Consider the following 17,570-nt stretch of genomic DNA (forward strand, 5'->3'; position numbering starts at 1 on the left):
AAGAGTAATAAGTAGAGCCAAAATAATGGTAAAGTTAATCATTGAAGCATTGTTGTGTACAGTGTTATGAATGCAAATGTGTGTCTCTGTGTGTGTGTGTGTGTGTGTGTTTGTGTGTCATTATTGCAAATGTCTCCTACTATTCTGCACCCTGTGATTCATACTTGTTAGGATGCAGGAACATCACCATCTTCAGCATCATGCCCTGGGCTAGATGTGGCTTCTCTCTCGCTCCTTCTCTTTCTCTCTCTCTCTCTCTCTCTCTCTCTCACACACACACTCCCTCTTTTTTTTCTCTGAAGAATTTAGTCAGGTGGTGGAGCACTTTTGAGTACAACTTCAGTAGAAACACCTGCACAGAGAGAGATTGGTGTCCTCAAGAGACGACTGGCGCCTGATTGGTTGCTTTTGAGATGTCTATGAGGAAGAGAAAAAAGGAGCTTCTGTGGGCTTCAGAGGAAGATCGCGTGATGCATTTTGTTTGGTGTCTGTGAGACAAGCTGAAAAGGCATAGAAAGCAGGAAAGCTGGTCTAAAGTCACATCTCCTCAATAAACTCACCAGCATCATTCTGATTAAAAGAGAAAAGGCTGATCCTGGATCAGTATTTCAGATATATTTGGCTTTGATTTCCTTTGGCTTTTATAAATGTATTTCTTGAGCAGTTTTATAGATTAGCATGAAGCTTTTAGTCTTTTGGAGCCCTCTCCCAGTAGAATTTTCCATTATACAGTGCTGACTTTGTGGTAGACACCATTCATTATGTAAACACCTGCATCCTCTTTAACTTTCCTGGCTTTGACGGTAATGTAGGTCTGTACCGTACATCCTGGATCCGCAGCCCTGCCATCGCTTCTTTAACAGATTTCCTTCCCAGCTCTCTTTTGCACCTTATGAATTATTCAGGTAGCCTGCAGTGCATTAGGGCTTGTGTGAGATATAAAGCACCCTTCATAATTAAATGCATGCTTTCAGTGGAGCATCACCTCAACACAGGCACGCCTGGTCACGTGGACGTCAACATCTGTCTTACAGGCCTTCTATCCATCTTGCTCAAGGTCTCTTTGTCCATCATTGTCTCTGTATTGTTTTATCTTTGTAATTGGAGTGTAAGGACTGTGGATCACCGATTAATGTGAGCCAAAGGGAATATTATCACTGCTGCCATTTATTTTTGAGAATGCCGTATAGTTTATGATAATAATACTTTTTTTTTTTTTCAGAAATATGTCAGAAAATGTGTTGTCGTACATCTGTAGTTTAGACAAACAAATTTGATACTGAATTATGTGCCAAATCTGATTTTTTTGGTACCAGTCTCTAGTGGGAAGATTCAAGGTTATAAGATCAGGGTTGGGCCCAGTATAGTATGTGATGACATAAGGCAGACTGTCCATTTTCAAGGCTGCCTTAAGCACTCAATTCCAAATTACATCTGTTTTTATGAGCTCTGTATAAGACACCTGTCTGAAGTAAAAAAAAAAAAAAAGATAATCCTGATTTGTGTTGTAAACAAACCCAATTTGTTGCCTCAGCAGTTCGTGGAATTCAGCAGTGGCCTACGGTGCTGCAAATAACACCACCATAAATTTGTGACCCTCCTTCTCCCACCATAAATAAAAATAACACATCTTACATTTTAAGGAGGCAGAAACAACTATCTGGCATCAGGTGATCTGTCTGAATCCTCCTCCTCAACCATGGTGTGTTGTTGTAATTATAAATATTATATAATAGTGTAATAATAACTTAAGTGTCCTAGAAAGCCCTGAGCACAGATGTGAAATCTTTTCCCATATCGAATATGTTGCATATTTTAGTCTCACATGTGAAAGTGACCCAATTGTGAAAATGCCAGATTGCACACAATTGTCAGATCTGGGTCACATCCAAGGAAAAAAAATCTGGGGCAGCGAAATCCCTGTACCATGTCGAAAAGGTGTTGTAGGGGAAATGTTTTATTTCTATGGAAGCAAGATGGTTGGGCATGGTCGCTGATATCATGACTTCATCATGTGATTGTTGAAGGCAAACATATTTAGCATGTTTCCTTGGGTTTTAATTGCTTACTCAAGGCCCATTCACTCTGCTTATTTTTTTGCACACACTGCGCTCCGCTGGGCTCACTAATCTGGGACGAGTAGCCTGTGTCCTCTGTGCCGACAAAACTCAGTGAGTTAGCTCATAATTCACGGAGTGAATTCAGGTGGAGAAGCGGGTGTGGGAAAAGTGTGTGCTCAGGTCTGGTGCTGAAAAAAGATAAGCCTTCTTGGCAGAAGTCATTTAACAGAGAAAATAAAACAGGGTTTTGAGGATTTTAGTACAAAAACGTGAACACCAGGAATGAAAATCATTCTTTCGGAAATTAGAATTTTATGGAGATCAGAGTTTATCATGTGCTTTTTTCAAAAACATATTTGTTTTCTATCGTTTTGCATTTTTGCCGGTTGTGTTCAGGCACTGAGATTATTTCCATTTGCAGTTCTACACTCTGATATGAAGGTAACATAGAGCTTAATCTAACTAACCCTGTCCCGTTGTTAGAGCTGCCACCTGTGTGTATGAGTCAGAGAGAGATTGTGTGTGTGTGTGTGTGTGTGTGTGTGTGTGTGTGTGCTTCTGATAACTGGTGGCTATGAACAAGTTGTAAGTTTAGCCTACCTGCATTGCACATTAGCCTGTGTCAAATCAATGGCAGCGACAACAATGACAGGACGTCACACAAGCGCTCTCAGAGGAGAGCTGCTTCACCACCTGCAATAAGCCTCACAGTGAGAAATGAAAAGAGTGGCGACATGAGATTGAGTTGACACAGAGTGCAGCTATAAAGTAATAAAGCTAGAACCATTCCCATTGTGATGCCAATTTGCTTTTGAAGAAAGCAGTGTGTGTATGTGTGTGTGTCCACTGAAGAGTGCATTATAACATAGATAGAGCCGAAGCATATCTATGTATGAGTAGTTTTTTTTCTTAACTCTACATGTTCTTATTCCTCACCCTTGAACTCCTGCCCCCCTGTTGCTTCAGTTTATAATGTTTTCATGTCCTTTCATTAACAATTACCATTCATCTCTTATTTCCATTCCAATGCAAAATATGGTTGTGAGGAAAAATGTTTGTGAAACCCTCCTTGGATTTCTGAGAATCTGATCATTTAAGCACCAACATAGATGTAATGAATGACTTTTCTATTAATGCACCAATTAACATTGCTTATTCATAGTATTTAACTTCAAAATAGTATTAATTGGCAGTGTAAGGGTTTTAATTGATTATATATATTAATGTATGTAATTGGACTGCTATCAAAATTCTTTATATTTAAAGCAATAAGACACTAGAGTGGATTAGAGTGAGTTCATCCTGGTTATTACTCTGCTTTGGGTTGTGCATAATAATGTTCCTGTAGCTTAGTGCTTCATTAGACAGCTTTGCATCACAAGTCATTCATACAGAAATCAAGGTGAATGGAGGGTTACAAATTTTTCCCACCTCCCAACTGTGCCTGTGTTTCTGTAGCTTTTTAGAAAATTTCCTTGAAGTAAACTTGTCATTGCTGGTAAGTATTCTGTGTGACTTTCCTGGTCCGCTCCTTTTCAGTGGTTTGCTCATTCATCTTTGCTTGTTTGGATGTAATGGATTTAATGTTTTGTTATGTTGTTTGCTTGACCGTTCATTTTACTTTTAAGTTATTAGCTATTTTTAAGAATTGCATTATTGCATTAAAGTTCAAAGTGGTCTTCACTGAAAAAAAAAGTTGGTGAAGAACTGAAAGCTACATTTGCGAGTTTCTTTGCTAATCCTGGTAATGTGTTTGTGTTGGATGCATGAAAAAAAAAGTTCCTCTGAAGAGCATTATTTTGCTGTGCTTTAACAAGGACAGTAATGGATTATTTTTGTGAATGGGCATGCTTGATTCATAGCCAGTTAATGTATCCAACTTTGCAACATAATGCAATATATTAGAATGTATGGCTAACGTATTACAATTGTGCTAAATGCTGATTTGTCTGTAGTTGTGTGTAAACTCCTTTTCCTCTTTTGTCCATTTCTGAAATCCTCAGAGCAGTAACACAGAGGAAATATTGTCACGCCGCACAACAATCTGCTCTTAAAACAGCACAATTATATATTAAAAATGTGCATAAGAGGACCCGGGGCAATTACGGATATTAATTTAATTTCAGTTGATTTGTTCTAACAAATCAACTGAATTTAAGTCTATTTCCTGAACTGACTGACAGGTGTGAATTTAACACTAACCAAAATTTTTAAACAAAGCTTTCCTTATATCAAAGGAAAATATGACATTGAAAAGTGAAATAAGAGGCTGGAATTTTGACAACACACATCATTGCTTACACTCTTTTACATTTTCACTTGTGAGACTGTAAGTTTCGCTGCTCGTTTTTACAGTTTCACTACTGGCTTTTCAATCCCTCCGCTGATACCTGAGAATACGGGTGGACTTCGGGCACGATTGTCTTGTGTGGGCAGGGCTTCGCCTCATTGGCCAGCAGGTATTTGAGTGACAGTGATGGGAAGTTCTGTTCTTATCAGGCTCTTGTGACATCCGTAGCCTCATATTTTAGCCTTACTAGTCAAATATCAAAGCTTTGTTTGCTTTGATAAATCAAATGAGGCTCTCTGAAAAGAGCCAAACGTCCCATCACAACTGTGAACTCTTATCACTGCAAGATACGCACACACACAGAGGTAACAGCCATTTGCGATCATATATGCAATGAGATTTGTGCACAATACGAATTGATTAAATACGCTGATTATAATGTGATCCATATGTGATCGCTAGTAGCTGATGCTGCTCTGCGTGTTCTTAAATCCCAAGTATCTCATAGTGAAGGATAGGAATGGAGGAATGGAGCTGTCACTCAAATACCTGCTGGCCAATGAGGCGAAGCCCCGCCCACACGAGACACCAGTGCCAGAAGTCCAACCAAATTCTCTAGCAGAGTAAACGTAAAACTGACAGGTGTGACCCAGCAGTGAAACCAAAAACCGAGCAGCAGAACTCATAAGTGAAAATGAAAATGAGTGAGATGTTGTCAAAATTCCAACCTCTTATTTTACAGCATAATGTCAAATGTTCGTTTGATATTAGGAAAGTTTATTTCCAATTTTTTGCACAAATCTGATTCCATAGATGGGCTTCTTGAGTGTTGCTTGAGTGTGAGACTGAGCATGTTCCCTCTCTCCTGCCATTAAGGGACCATAGAGAGTAGCACTGGCCTGGGAACGGGTGCCATAGTGGGCATCCTGATCGTGGTCTTCCTGCTGCTGCTGGTTGGTGTGGACGTCACCTGCTACTTCCTGAACAAGTGTGGACTGCTCATGTGTATCGCCGTCAACTTCTGTGGCAAAGCCGGACCTGGTGCCAAGAGCAAGGACATGGAGGAAGGGAAAGCAGCTTTTACGTGAGTCTGTTTCCTCAGCTCCAGATCTCTACTGGGATCTTCTGTTGGTTTCCTGCATTCCTGCTGATATCACAGCATCAGATGGGGTTCAGAGAACAATGGGGTGAGCTTACTGTATGAGTGTGTGTGTGTGTGTGTGTGTGTGTGTGTGTGTGTGTGTGTGTGTGTGTGCTTGCATATGTAACTACAGGAAAGATGAGTCAAAGGAGCCCATTGTGGAGGTGCGGACAGAGGATGAGCACACCCCAAACCATGAAGGAGGTGGACCAACAGAACCCAATGAGACAACCCCTCTGACCGACCCTGAGTGAGTGACCACAAACTCTCAAATCCCTGTTTACTCCCTAAACTGAACACCATTAAACATTAATCGTTTGTATTTTGCCATCAAATCATATTTTTAGTTAATCAGCACTTTATAAAATATCCCCACTCATTTTACATGCATTGCATACATTTACGTTTAACACATTTATCTAGGAACTGTAATTATACAAAAACATAGTAAAACAATAGTTTAGTTAAGGGTAGTAAAAGTAAAATGCTTAGTAAAAAGAAATGCTTATTATATATTACATATTAATGGACAATAAACAATGGACAAATAATGTGATGATTATTTGGCAAGGTAGGGAAAATTGCTGTAAATGTATACATGTAGTCTGTTATGGTACATTTTTTTTGTGTGTGTGTGTGTGTGTGTTATCTTGGGGACTCTCAACATACCACCAGAAGGATACAACTTGGGAACCATTGATTTAAAAAAGAATAGCTAATAGACTATAGCGGATCTATTCCAAAAGATTTGTTTTGTTTTTTGAATGTAACTGTAATTAAGTGCAACTGAATTGTAAATACTTGTAAAATGTAACATTGTCTTAATGCAATTACTTAATATATCCTCTTACATCCCAAACCTGTTAGTAGGTAGGTAGTGTGAGGTTTGGCCTTGTGACAAACACTGGCAGGCTTGTTTAAGTTAATTTGTAGTTGGGAGGATACTCAGTATGCCGCTCTGGAGCCGAGTATATTGAAGTGGCTGCTGTGAATATGAATGCTGACCACAGGAGGTGAATGTAAGCTCCATTTTTCTATTGCAAGTCATGATCTAGCACAAGGGAGGAGTGGGGTCATTTCTTTAACATGCTGAGTAGATTCAGTGTTTTTGTTAACTTATGGATTCTTTTGTGGTTTTTGATGTATTACTAATACCCAAAAATTTGCAGTCCTCAGTCAACTTGCATTGTGACTGCTAATGTGAAATATCTGACTGTTTGCTTGTGTTTCTGCATGTTTCTCACGCTCGTTGTGTGTTTGCCTTGGCTTTCTTCCTCACCCCGCTCCTCTGCCCCCGTCTGTCTGTCCATTTCTGCATCTGTAAACCCCTTCTTCCACCCTCTCACGCCCTCTGTCCCTCTCCCCCCAGGCATGCGACTGACACTGCAGCTACAGTAGTGGATTTGCTCCCTTCAGTCACCGCTAACTCAGACCCTGTCACTGACACCTTCAGCACGGCCCAGAACAGTCCCACTAGTGAGATGAGCACGTTAACCTCCAGCGCAGCAGACCCCAAATCCACCCCCGAAACTGCCCCTCAGACCGGCTCGTCCAAAATGGCCGCAGCCTCCATTCCTGCTGCTCCTGCCTCCATGGAGGCGACCCTGGTTGACCTCAGTGACACTGTTGCAACTAAAGCCGCAGAAGCTCCTAAAGCAGCCCCGGCCTCCAACCCCCACCCTATTACCTCTGAGCCCCTCAAAGCTAGTGAGGCCACACAGGGGACGGGATCTTGCCAAATCCCCCCTATCCCCAGCAGTAAGGACTCACAGGTAGATGGCGGCACGATCCAGACTTCAGAAACTGAGCATCCCAAGGACACGCCCACCTCAAACCAGGAAGAGTATGGAACCCTCTAGTTGTCGGTAGAATTGTGTGTTTTTGTGTCCCTTGTGTCCCTCACTCCACATCACCAGCCAGCGCACCTCTGTCCTACATCAACCTCTTTTTTTCCTCTACCTTTCCTCTTTTTATATTCTGTAGACACACAATTTCTCCACCTCCAGTTTTTTTTTTGGTCAGTTTCTCCCTCTTCATAACACAACCCCATAAGCACCTTCCCACTGCCCCAGGCGAGTCTCACAAACTGAGGAGTCTCAGTTTGAGGTATGAAACAAGTATCATTAGGCTGGGACCTGGCTGGGACTGCTGACCCATCGCTGGGATGCCCGGCGTTAAAGTTGCCGTGGGAACCAACCTGCTGTGTGCTCCTGCATGCATGAGCGCCACAGTATAGCGTAGCATTGCAGCTTCCCCTGAAAAGTGACAAAAAGCCTCTCAAGAAAGCAGCTTCTGAAATAAGAGCACCTTCAGTCTTGGCACAGGGCAAAGTCATTATAAAAACGGAATCTGTTTGGGTTTTGTTTTGCAGAGGAGTGTAAATGATTCCTCTATTATCACAGACAGAGCCTGGGAAACATGGGTAAATTATGGTATGGCGCACTCCCCTTTGATGGCTTCCATTCTGCGTTTTTCACCGTGTGCCGAGACAGACAGCGGCGTAATAAATGCACATCCTTAATGTGTGCACTTTATTGCCTCTTTTCTGAGGTCAGGTTTTTGGAGTAACGTGGAAAGTGATTTGTCTTAATGAGAACAAGTTTCTCACCTCACACTGGTGATTCATCTCCGGTGCGTCGACCTAGCTTCCCATCAGGGAGCTCAAAGCCCAGCTGCTATCTGGGATAGTCCATCTCCCTCTCAGTATTCAAAAAAGTGCTTCCGCTTTGTTGCTGGGTTTTTTTTCCCATGTTGACAAAGATCTTGTCTTCCGGCTGTCTCAGTTCTTCCAAATGAAATCGTCCTAATACTTTCCCTTTGCTGAGCCACCGTAGATGCACTTCTTCACAAGTTATCTTGTTTGGTCCTTTTGGGGACTTCAGAACTCTATTTCAAATACAAAGATCAGCCACAAAATTGCTGTGTACATGCTGCCTATGCAACAAAGAGCTCTGTACTGTTGAGACATGGACTCCACAAGACCTCTCGAGATTTCCTGTGGTGTCTGGTACCATCTGCACATTTTATAGCATATCCCTCAAAATGTAGGCACAGCAACCAGGGACTGCCTTTGCCAAAATTAATGCTATGGGGTCAACGACAATCCTTTGTAGGTTGTTCCTGTCATGTAACATCCACATGAATGTAGGAACCAAGGTCTCCCAGCAGAACATTTGCTCTATTTTACTCAAACACAAAAAGCTGTGATGCAATTAATGTTTTGACACTTTCAATCATGCCAAGCATGAAAGTTTTTTCTAGCAATATGTGTTACAGGGGTTCTAAGTAACTGATTCTTATTGATCACACATCTGAACGAAGCACCCATGAAGGACCATACCAGGACCACCCCACAATACCTAATATTTAGGATCACAGTTTTTCCCTCATCAAACATGTTCAGATGTCACCCATGTTCATTTTTCCTTTGATTTTCTTCTAATTATAATTATAATCAAAGTAGTACACATCACCTGTCTAAGAAGAGATGTTTTCCAAGCTGAGGAACCAGAAAAAAAATTGTATATTTAACCAGCCAGTCCTTTTTTTTTTTTACTGACGTTCTGATGGCCCAAGGGAGGTTAATTAACATTCATGTCGCCAAGGATACTGTGCCTGGCCAGCCTCTGTAGAAGCCGAAGCCCTCAATGCAGCGAGGAACCAGGCTGTTAGCCAACTGCTGAGAGCCCTGCCGGGGGGAGATGGAAGGGAAGAGGCTGCTTCTTAAATATTTATTTGGAAACTTTGTTTTCTCCTCCTCCCTCTCTCCTGCACTCCTTCATTTGCAACCAGCAGCCTGAGCTCCCCACGCCGTCTTTCTCTTTCACCCACCCTCATGCCAGTCGTGCTTCTCTCAGACAGGCATTTTTAAGGATGCCTCAGGGAGGGCCTTCAAAGGAGGCCTGTGATCTTTCACCACCCACTGGTAGACAGCCGCTATTGCCGGCCTATGCTGGAAACTGTGGTTTAGTGCAGCTTAAGATAAGCAGCTGTTCGTTTTTTTATGGCCAGTGAATCTAAACATGTTAATGTAAGGAACATTTGAATTAATTAGAATATGTCAGCGTGCTGTCCCCCAAAGTCTCCGTCTTCATCATTAGACAGGGTATATGCTGAGCTGTTTAGACCAATTGAGAAGTAATAACGTGATGCTCTGACCAGTATCCGTCAGTATGAAGACCTTCCATTTTTGCACAGCTTCAAAATTATATGTGCAATGAGGGAAGAATCCACACGTGAGTTAAACATCCTTGAAACAGAGATCACTGTTTGACAAGGACACTACAAACATATGACAGGGTTTCAGGGCCCTAGTTTTTAAGCTGCTGTATCAGACATGGCACATGGGGACTGTTTGCTAATATAACAGAAATAAACAGATCCAAGTAAGAAAGGGCCACTTACTAATTAACTATGTCTTGGAGAGGCAAGATTATTCATGTAGATTTAATAGTTTTTGTGTAATATGTTTTGACACCGAGAATAATTTAAAATGGGAGGAGCCTATTGGGATGATTGGCAGCCCTCACGCAGTCTGCTTCCTCATTCTGCAAGATCCCATTTTAAATTTACATTTTTTTTTTTTTTATTTCCTCCCTTCCTACCAAACCAGAGGTGTAGACAGATTAGCAACAAATTCTCATGGCCAAACAAGTAAATGTGAATGGTGGCCTAGTGAGTAAGGCAATGGGCCCATAATCAGAAGGTTGCTGGTTCAAATCCCGAACTGCCAAGGTGCCACTGAGCAAAGCACCGTCCCCACACACTGCTCCCCGGGCGCCTGTCATGGCTGCCCACTGCGCACCAAGGGTGATGGTTAAAAGCAGAGGACACGTTTCGTTGTGTCACAGTGTGCTGTGCTGCAGCATTTCACAATCACTTCACTTATTCTTGAAATGCTAAGTTGAGTCAAATTTAGGCCAACAGTTCATTCTGAGAGTCACATGCAAAAAAGCCAGCAGAAGTGGTTGAACATGATCTCTCACACTGGGAGCGTGGGCTTTATTCCGAGATAATGAACCTTGGCTGTGAACACAGCCTCACGTTAGGCGCACAGGGATCGATTTCAGGCAGGAAGACAGCCCAAACAACAACTTTTCAGCCCTGAACGTCCAGAAGCGCACCGGGGAGATTGTGTAGCTGATAACACGAGACGACCCCCTCCCACCTTCAAATTCACGGCCATGTCTTTGCTCTCCTGCACAATGCCATGTCTGTTAGTCCCAGCAGGGCAAAGACCTTCCTCTCTGCATCGGTGGTCTTGTTTCCCTTGATCCGATGCAAAAGGGGGGTGGGGCTGTCATCTGGCCTCTCTGCTTCCTGAGCTTTTTGAAGTCTCAGTGATGCGATCTGATGAGTCACCAAGCAGGTCAGACACAGCAAAAATAGCAGCAGCAGCAGCAGCAAAAGGAGATGGTGGTCTGTGGAATTAGAGAGAATAGAAAAGGGGTGTGAGACAGAGGTGCCTCAGAATCCCATTTTAGAATCCTCCCTACCTGTGTCATTCATTTCCATGAGTCATTATCCATCCCGTAATTATTTGGCACAAGGTTGGTCAGGTAGTTTATATGCCGTCACAAATGTGACAAAACTGTGGGTGACATCTGATGGATTGCCCTTGATGATCCAGTGAGAAGACACATTATAGTAAATTAGATTTTACTTTATTGCTGCCATTTATTGCTATAATTAGAAAGAGCTTGTCCAAGTGAAGTTTTGGAACATTGCCGAACTGGCAATAAGTTCATGTCCAAAGAGTGAGGCTTGTTTGCTAGTGTAAGGTCAAATTGTCCTTAGGATTTAAGTGAATTTTTCTGTTTTGTTGGTGTGTAAGTAATTGATGATTTGCATGATGAACAGTGTTTAAAATGGGAGGAGCCCACTGATTTATTGAAGTGGCATGACTGACTAAAATACTGCAAACTTGGTGCCATTTCTCCATTTCCTCGTCTTTTTCTACACCTTTGTGCATTTACCCATGGACCATCATTGCTGTGCCAACCGTGTGGAAATGTGTCTGGCGTCACCAGTATTGATTGACTGAAGTATCTTCACTTTCCAGAAATACGTGCCAGGCCCATCCGCTGACACCAACTTCTGTTCTGATCTTCTCTCTCCGCAGCGGTAAGATTGTAGCCAATGAAAAAAGCAAATCCGAGGAGACGGCTGAGCCGAACAAGACTCCAGCGGAGGTGAAAACGGTGCCCAACGAAGCCGCCCAGACAAATGGGAGTGAGAGCAAAGCGTGATGACATCCCCGCACCAATACCGGTCACAGGACTTCAGAGCACATGCGCCATCACAAAACAAACGTCTGAAATAATAAGATTAAAAAAAAAAAAAAAGGTTTCTTTCTTCAGTGTCTTCTACAGGTCTCCACAACAGCAGTTGAGTTTTTGTATAGGTGTGTAGAGTGCATACAGGGTTTTTTGCTCAGATAGTTTCTGCTCCACGTTTTCATTTGAATTTTGTCACCAAGAACAACATGATTTACCTCTAGTGAACTCCCATTGACCTCCTTTATAAGGATCAATGTTGCCAGTCATTTGAGTGAGAGAATCACAGCGTAAGATCCGATAGGTAACTAAGGAGAATATTAGCTTTATTCTTAAACAAGTTTTTCAGATCCTGTACATACTCACTTTTTAATCATTTGTAGGCTATATACCGTTTCCACTTCATTACGTGCAGCCTTATTCCATCAATGCAGCCTTATGGCATCATTTTTGCATTGTTTTGTGTTGGGAGTAAAGTTGTAATGTTCTCTTGTGTTGAAAATTATGTACAAAAGTTAACTGCCTTTTATTTGATGTCATTTTTTCATATATTTCTGGGCTAGAGAGTTACTGTAGCATGCTCACTATTGCTGTATTACGTTGTCACAGCTTTTTCTTTTCGTTTGGTATTTTGTCTCTTTTCTGTTCTTGAATGTTTACAGCATCTCATTCAGCTCAGCTTGCTTTTTTGCAGCTTTTGAGGAAAGAACAAAAAAAAAGACACAACAGAAATATTATGTACAGAGCAGTTGGACCTGTTGAATAGAATCACATACTTTACCACTTAAAGACTCTATTTTGTTTATTTTATTTTTTGACAGAGTAATTAACACGAACACTCATTTGTTCCCACACCCAAAGCCCCTTTATTCATCTTCATTTCGTCTTGTATGCAGCCTATGCACGACATGGGGGGGTCAGATTTACCTGAGGGTGTATTGGGGAGGGGGGTCCTGAGCTAAAGACCACCGAGCTTCTTGAACCACACGCACACCAGAGCTCAGAGATTGAGGTGAATGTGGCCTATCAGAGTGCATTGCCAAGCCATCTGTCTTGTGATTGGTCCTGGTCGAGCCTCTGAACCGCTGTGATGAGCAGAAAGGCCCTTTCCCATTGGCCAAGTTAAGCTTATTGATCAGTGGTGCCTCTCGTGGGCACAACAATTCTCTTGTGTTTTTTTTTTAACAAGAAAAAAAGATCGGTTTTTATGCATATAAAGATATTAATGGCCAAATTTGTGTCTTATTTAAGCCATAGTACATTGGTGTGAATCTGATAAGTCAAAAAAAAAAAAAGAGTACTCAATCTGAACTTTTTTTGTACAGTGTTTTGCATTATTTAGACTGCAATTTGTGCACTGTGAATGCGTGAATTATCCTAGTGTGAATAAAATGTGTTTTGTCATAGAATTAAAAGCAGTTTCCATAGGTTGTGAAAGGTATAGCTGAATAGATCCGAAAACTGAAAAAAAGGGTCCTTGACTCCTAGGGCCTGTCTCTCTTCTGGGTCGGCAGAACAAGGTTCATTTTGGAGGGGAACTGGTTACTTTTGCTCTGTCTGCCAACACGTTGAATTGTCAGTCTGATGTATGCTCTCATAATTCACAGTCATGGTGATCGTCATTCATCCCAGCTTCTCACATCAAAGCCAGCTGAGCCACAGAACCACTTCTGTAGTTTTCTTTGCCTCAGTTCAGATCAAGCCATCGCTCAGGGGCCAGGTGGAAATCTTAGTTATGATGCCCCAGAGAACCAAGACCTAAATTCCCTCCAGAATGTGAAGAAGCATGCAGTGTGTCCTAGTCTTCAGAACTAGTCTGGTAGCGTAGGTGTGGAGGTTGGCTTGTACTTGACAATTGAGCAGCAAATTCTTTATTCACCGTGCATTGAACTTTCCACGCGTTTTACGAACTGCCGTCTTCTCGGAAACTTCTTCAACCATTTCATTTTTGTGTTCTCTTTTTACTTAAGACAAAAAGTGCTTTTACTCAGACTGAAAGAGGGGCAAAGAGAGACTTGTTAGATTTACACTTTAAGCTGTAAAGACACCGCTCTGTGAGTTTCTTTGATTGAAAAAAATAATAATAATGAAAGCTGGAAGCTTTTGTGGCTTTTCATGCTTTGTTCAGCTGCCATAATGTGGGACCAATTTTCTGTGCTAGTTTACATGAAACGTTCACCAGTGCATCTGTGCCATTAAACATGCCTGTAAAAGAAAATTATCCCAGAAAGAAGCTAAGCCCCAAACAAAATAAGTCTGTAATGTGAGATTTGGGGTGAAAAGACAGTGGTCTGTTCCTTCTTTGCTTTCCCTCCAAAAACCTCCTTTTAAGATTCCTAGCTGTCCTTCTCAGATTCCGGGGCCTTCTCTTGTATACCACTTTATTTTTCAGTCACCTCTCACAACAGTCACGGGTGTAAATACTGAGTACTAACCCAAATCATTTGGACTTCTCATTCTGTCAGAAAGTCTTGTGTTCAATAAAGGTTACAACTAATCTGAGGGAATGTGGTGTGGTTTGTTGGAAATATCACATTGGCCGGGCTATATGATATGTTTCGGTGGGCCAAAAAAAGATTTTGTGAAACACCTTTGTGCTTGTGTGTTTTACTATTTGAATTAATCACTTGCAAATATTTTGGAAGGAAACCATCAAAATCCAAAAGTGAGCCAGTGTTACTATCATTCTTTTGATGCGCTCTGGAGAGCAATAGGATTGTACAAATCTAGAGATTTACTATAAGAACCAGTCCTAATCCTACTCTAATCCTAAAGAGTCTGTAATAAGAGATAGGCACCACTAGGTGGCGGCAAACTGACATAGCTTTTCACACTGGTAACACGTATGTACACAGTAAGTGTAATTTCTCTTATTTAAACACTGGTCATTAAATGCACTGCTTTCTTTAAATACAATTTGGTTTCAAAATACTATTTATAAAGTATATTATCTTTATATTGTCATATTTGCAGACGTAACTGCTAACGTTTTTAACACGAAATCATGAATAAAATACGCTTATGACCTTATTTATTTATATCCACTATTTGTGTTGATTCTCCAGTCTGAGAATAAGGAGGCGTCGTTGCGCCGTTCTGCCGCCAGGTGGCAGCGGTGCGCCGCAGTGCGGCTTGTCGAGCGCTCCAGACGCGCCCGTTCATCTCCGGCCCGCCGCCCTCCAGGGTGTTTACTGTGCGAGCGGCGCTGCGCTCCTTCCTCGCGGACGTGGCGGAGGGGGAGGAAGAGAAAATGCTGGTTATGAAACGCGAGGTCCAAATCTACGTCACCAAAGAACGAAAATATTTTGCGTGAGGAACGCTGTCGTCCCACCGGATCAGCGGGAGGCAGGCGGGCCTGTGGAAACCATCTCGCTCCATCCAGGAGTAAACACGTCGTAAAACTTCACGCAAATGCAGCAGCGGGCCCGCTGAGTCAGTACTGATGGTGATCAAACATGACGCGCCAGGAAACGTGTGAAGGAAAGTTGTGCAAGTCGCGCGTCGACCTCCCCAAATCCGACGGCAGTCATGCACCGTGCGTGCTCATACAATATTTTCGCATTTGCATTTTGCATGGGACTGTGTTATTTTGTAATGATATCATAAAATGACTTCATGCAGTGTGTGTGTGTGTGTGTGTGTGTGTGTGTGCACCTAAGCTCTTTTTTCCATCCACTGGGCCGGCATCTAATATTCTGTGGAATGCACGGTAACCAATAGCTGCCCCTGCAGGTATGCTGCCATTATCTTTTGGGGATCGTCAGCATTCAATTAGCAGAAAGAAGGCGTGACGCACTACCTGAGGTGTCCAACAAGACAATTCCCCTTCACTGAGACAGTATAACAGAATTCATGTATTCACAAAATGCTCCGACGTCTCTTATATTTTGCAAGAAAACACGTATGGTGGCATTTTTTTTTTTTAGATAATATGTGACAAGGTCTGAACCAATTATCATTGAGGTCAAAGGGCAAGATTATGCAAATTCATTTTTGAAACCGCGTTCTCTTTAATTGTGTAATGGTGTTTACAGGTATTTCCACCAAGAAGGAGCGTGTGTTAAAGAAAATATGTGTAAAGTGTACCGAGGACTGACCCCTGAGGGACTCCACACATAACACACCTTTACTTTTGAGGTGTGTCTACCTGTTGAACATGCTTCAAATCATTTTTAGGGACGGTCAAAAAAAAGACAACTCAGTTTGTGATAGATCATTATCTATATCTATAGGCAGATAGATCATTTTAGCAAGGTCAGCAATTGGAGAACTTCTGTTTTCTATAGAAAAATGATCAGTCAAAAAGAAACTGTCATCTGTACTGTCAAAAATCTTTGTAAGTGTGATTTTCTGTGCATTTTTGTGTATGTGTGTGTGTGTGTTTGTGTAAAGGCCTCGACAACAGCAGCTTTTATGACTGTAATTTTGTCCACCAATGAAGAAGGAGAAACCAGGGGCCTTGGACTATTTCCTTAAAAAGCCGTTTAGGCAGAGAAGTAGGATTATTAACTGTGTTCAACCGTTAGCTGTTTCCTCCTTGAAGACACTAGCTTGAACCTCCAATTTGGTTTTCTGCCGCTTTGCTTAGCCACACTTTCTTTTAAGATCAGCGGTAGGCTTTTCTAAGGTGTTCATTCTCACCTTAGCAGATGAAGTGATCCTTTTCACTGACTCTCCAGTCTCTCCAGATGGATGGACCTTATTGTTCTGGAAGATCCAGTCATTAGTTTTTGTTAAATCTTGATCTCCCAATGTGGCATGACGTTTGTGACGTATCATATTATGTCAATTTCAGTTGGATATGTAGATATCAAGGTGATTGTTCACTATAACCTTCTATTGACCTTCTCCCTACAGGCATGAAGGCATACCATGAATTTTTTTTTTTTTTTTTTTCATGTTTCTTGTCATGTGTCACCAAATGTTAAATTAAACGATTTTTGAATTAAAAAAAATGTAACCTTAACTAAGCTATTTGAAGAACCTTTGTGGTTCTTCAAAGCTACTTATTCCAGGAGATTAGAAGGCCTTCACCCGACTCACCCTGCCCCCGAAAATGAACAATGGCCGGGCCAGGGGCCATACAGTACCACTGGCCTTCACCTGATCTCCCAGCGAGATAGAGGTCCACACAGTGGCCATTATGTTGGAGTTTACCTCCGCTTCAGTCTGTGGTATTCCACGTCCACAGCTCGTCCTTCTTCTGGATGAGCATGCACACGCAAACGGAAACTTAACCTCATCCATCTAAATCAGACCTTTTTTTTTCTCTTCTTCCACTTTTTCTGTGCACTTGGCTACGACGTGAGCTTCAGCTTTTATAGGGAAGCGAGAGTGCGGAGGCTCCCCCGCCGCCGCCGGATGTGTTTCCTCTGCGAACCGAGGAGCAGCGCGGCCCGCGCGAGAAGAACACGCTCTCCTCCTCAGGCCGCGGTTCGGGAAGTGGTTGAGCAACACCAACAAATGCCTGCGGCGGGTGGATGTCGCAAGCGTGACAAGACTTACGGTCCCGCAGCTCTGGAGGACGATACACCTCCTCTACGCCACCAGCGGCACGGCGGCCTGCTCGGCACCTCGGGGTGACCCCCGCGCCCCCCGCCCCGCACCGCCACCGAGGGGAAGGAAAACGGCTGCATGTACAAGACTGACAGAACTTTCTCAGAAGTTCCTCTTTTGAGGAGGAGAAGTTTAACAGCTGGCAGTGTTCTTATGTCAGAGAGAGAGAGAGAGAGAGAGTATTATTATGCAACAGGTGCACGTATTAAAAAAATAAAAAACTTGTTCTGCATTCTTTCTTTCTTTCC

At 42.4% G+C, this 17,570-nt stretch overlaps 1 protein-coding gene across 15 annotated transcripts in view; it reads left to right on the forward strand.

Moving 5' to 3' along the window:
* ncam1a (neural cell adhesion molecule 1a) overlaps positions 1-14,268 on the forward strand; it is a 178,397-nt gene extending 164,129 nt beyond the window's left edge. For 12 of the 15 annotated variants that reach the window (XM_028984166.1, XM_028984163.1, XM_028984164.1 and 9 more), the window contains 4 exons: positions 5,227-5,434; positions 5,625-5,741; positions 6,861-7,334; positions 11,613-14,268. In XM_028984166.1, coding sequence (XP_028839999.1) covers positions 5,227-5,434; positions 5,625-5,741; positions 6,861-7,334; positions 11,613-11,739 — 926 coding nt within the window. In that variant the 3' untranslated portion in view covers positions 11,740-14,268. The remainder of the gene's footprint in view (positions 1-5,226; positions 5,435-5,624; positions 5,742-6,860; positions 7,335-11,612) is intronic. The other 3 variants (XM_028984176.1, XM_028984177.1, XM_028984178.1) reach the window with 1 other exon arrangement.
* The last annotated feature ends 3,302 nt before the right edge of the window (positions 14,269-17,570 follow it).

Source organism: Denticeps clupeoides, chromosome 6, assembly GCF_900700375.1.
Source record: "Denticeps clupeoides chromosome 6, fDenClu1.1, whole genome shotgun sequence".
Lineage (NCBI taxonomy): Eukaryota > Metazoa > Chordata > Actinopteri > Clupeiformes > Denticipitidae > Denticeps > Denticeps clupeoides.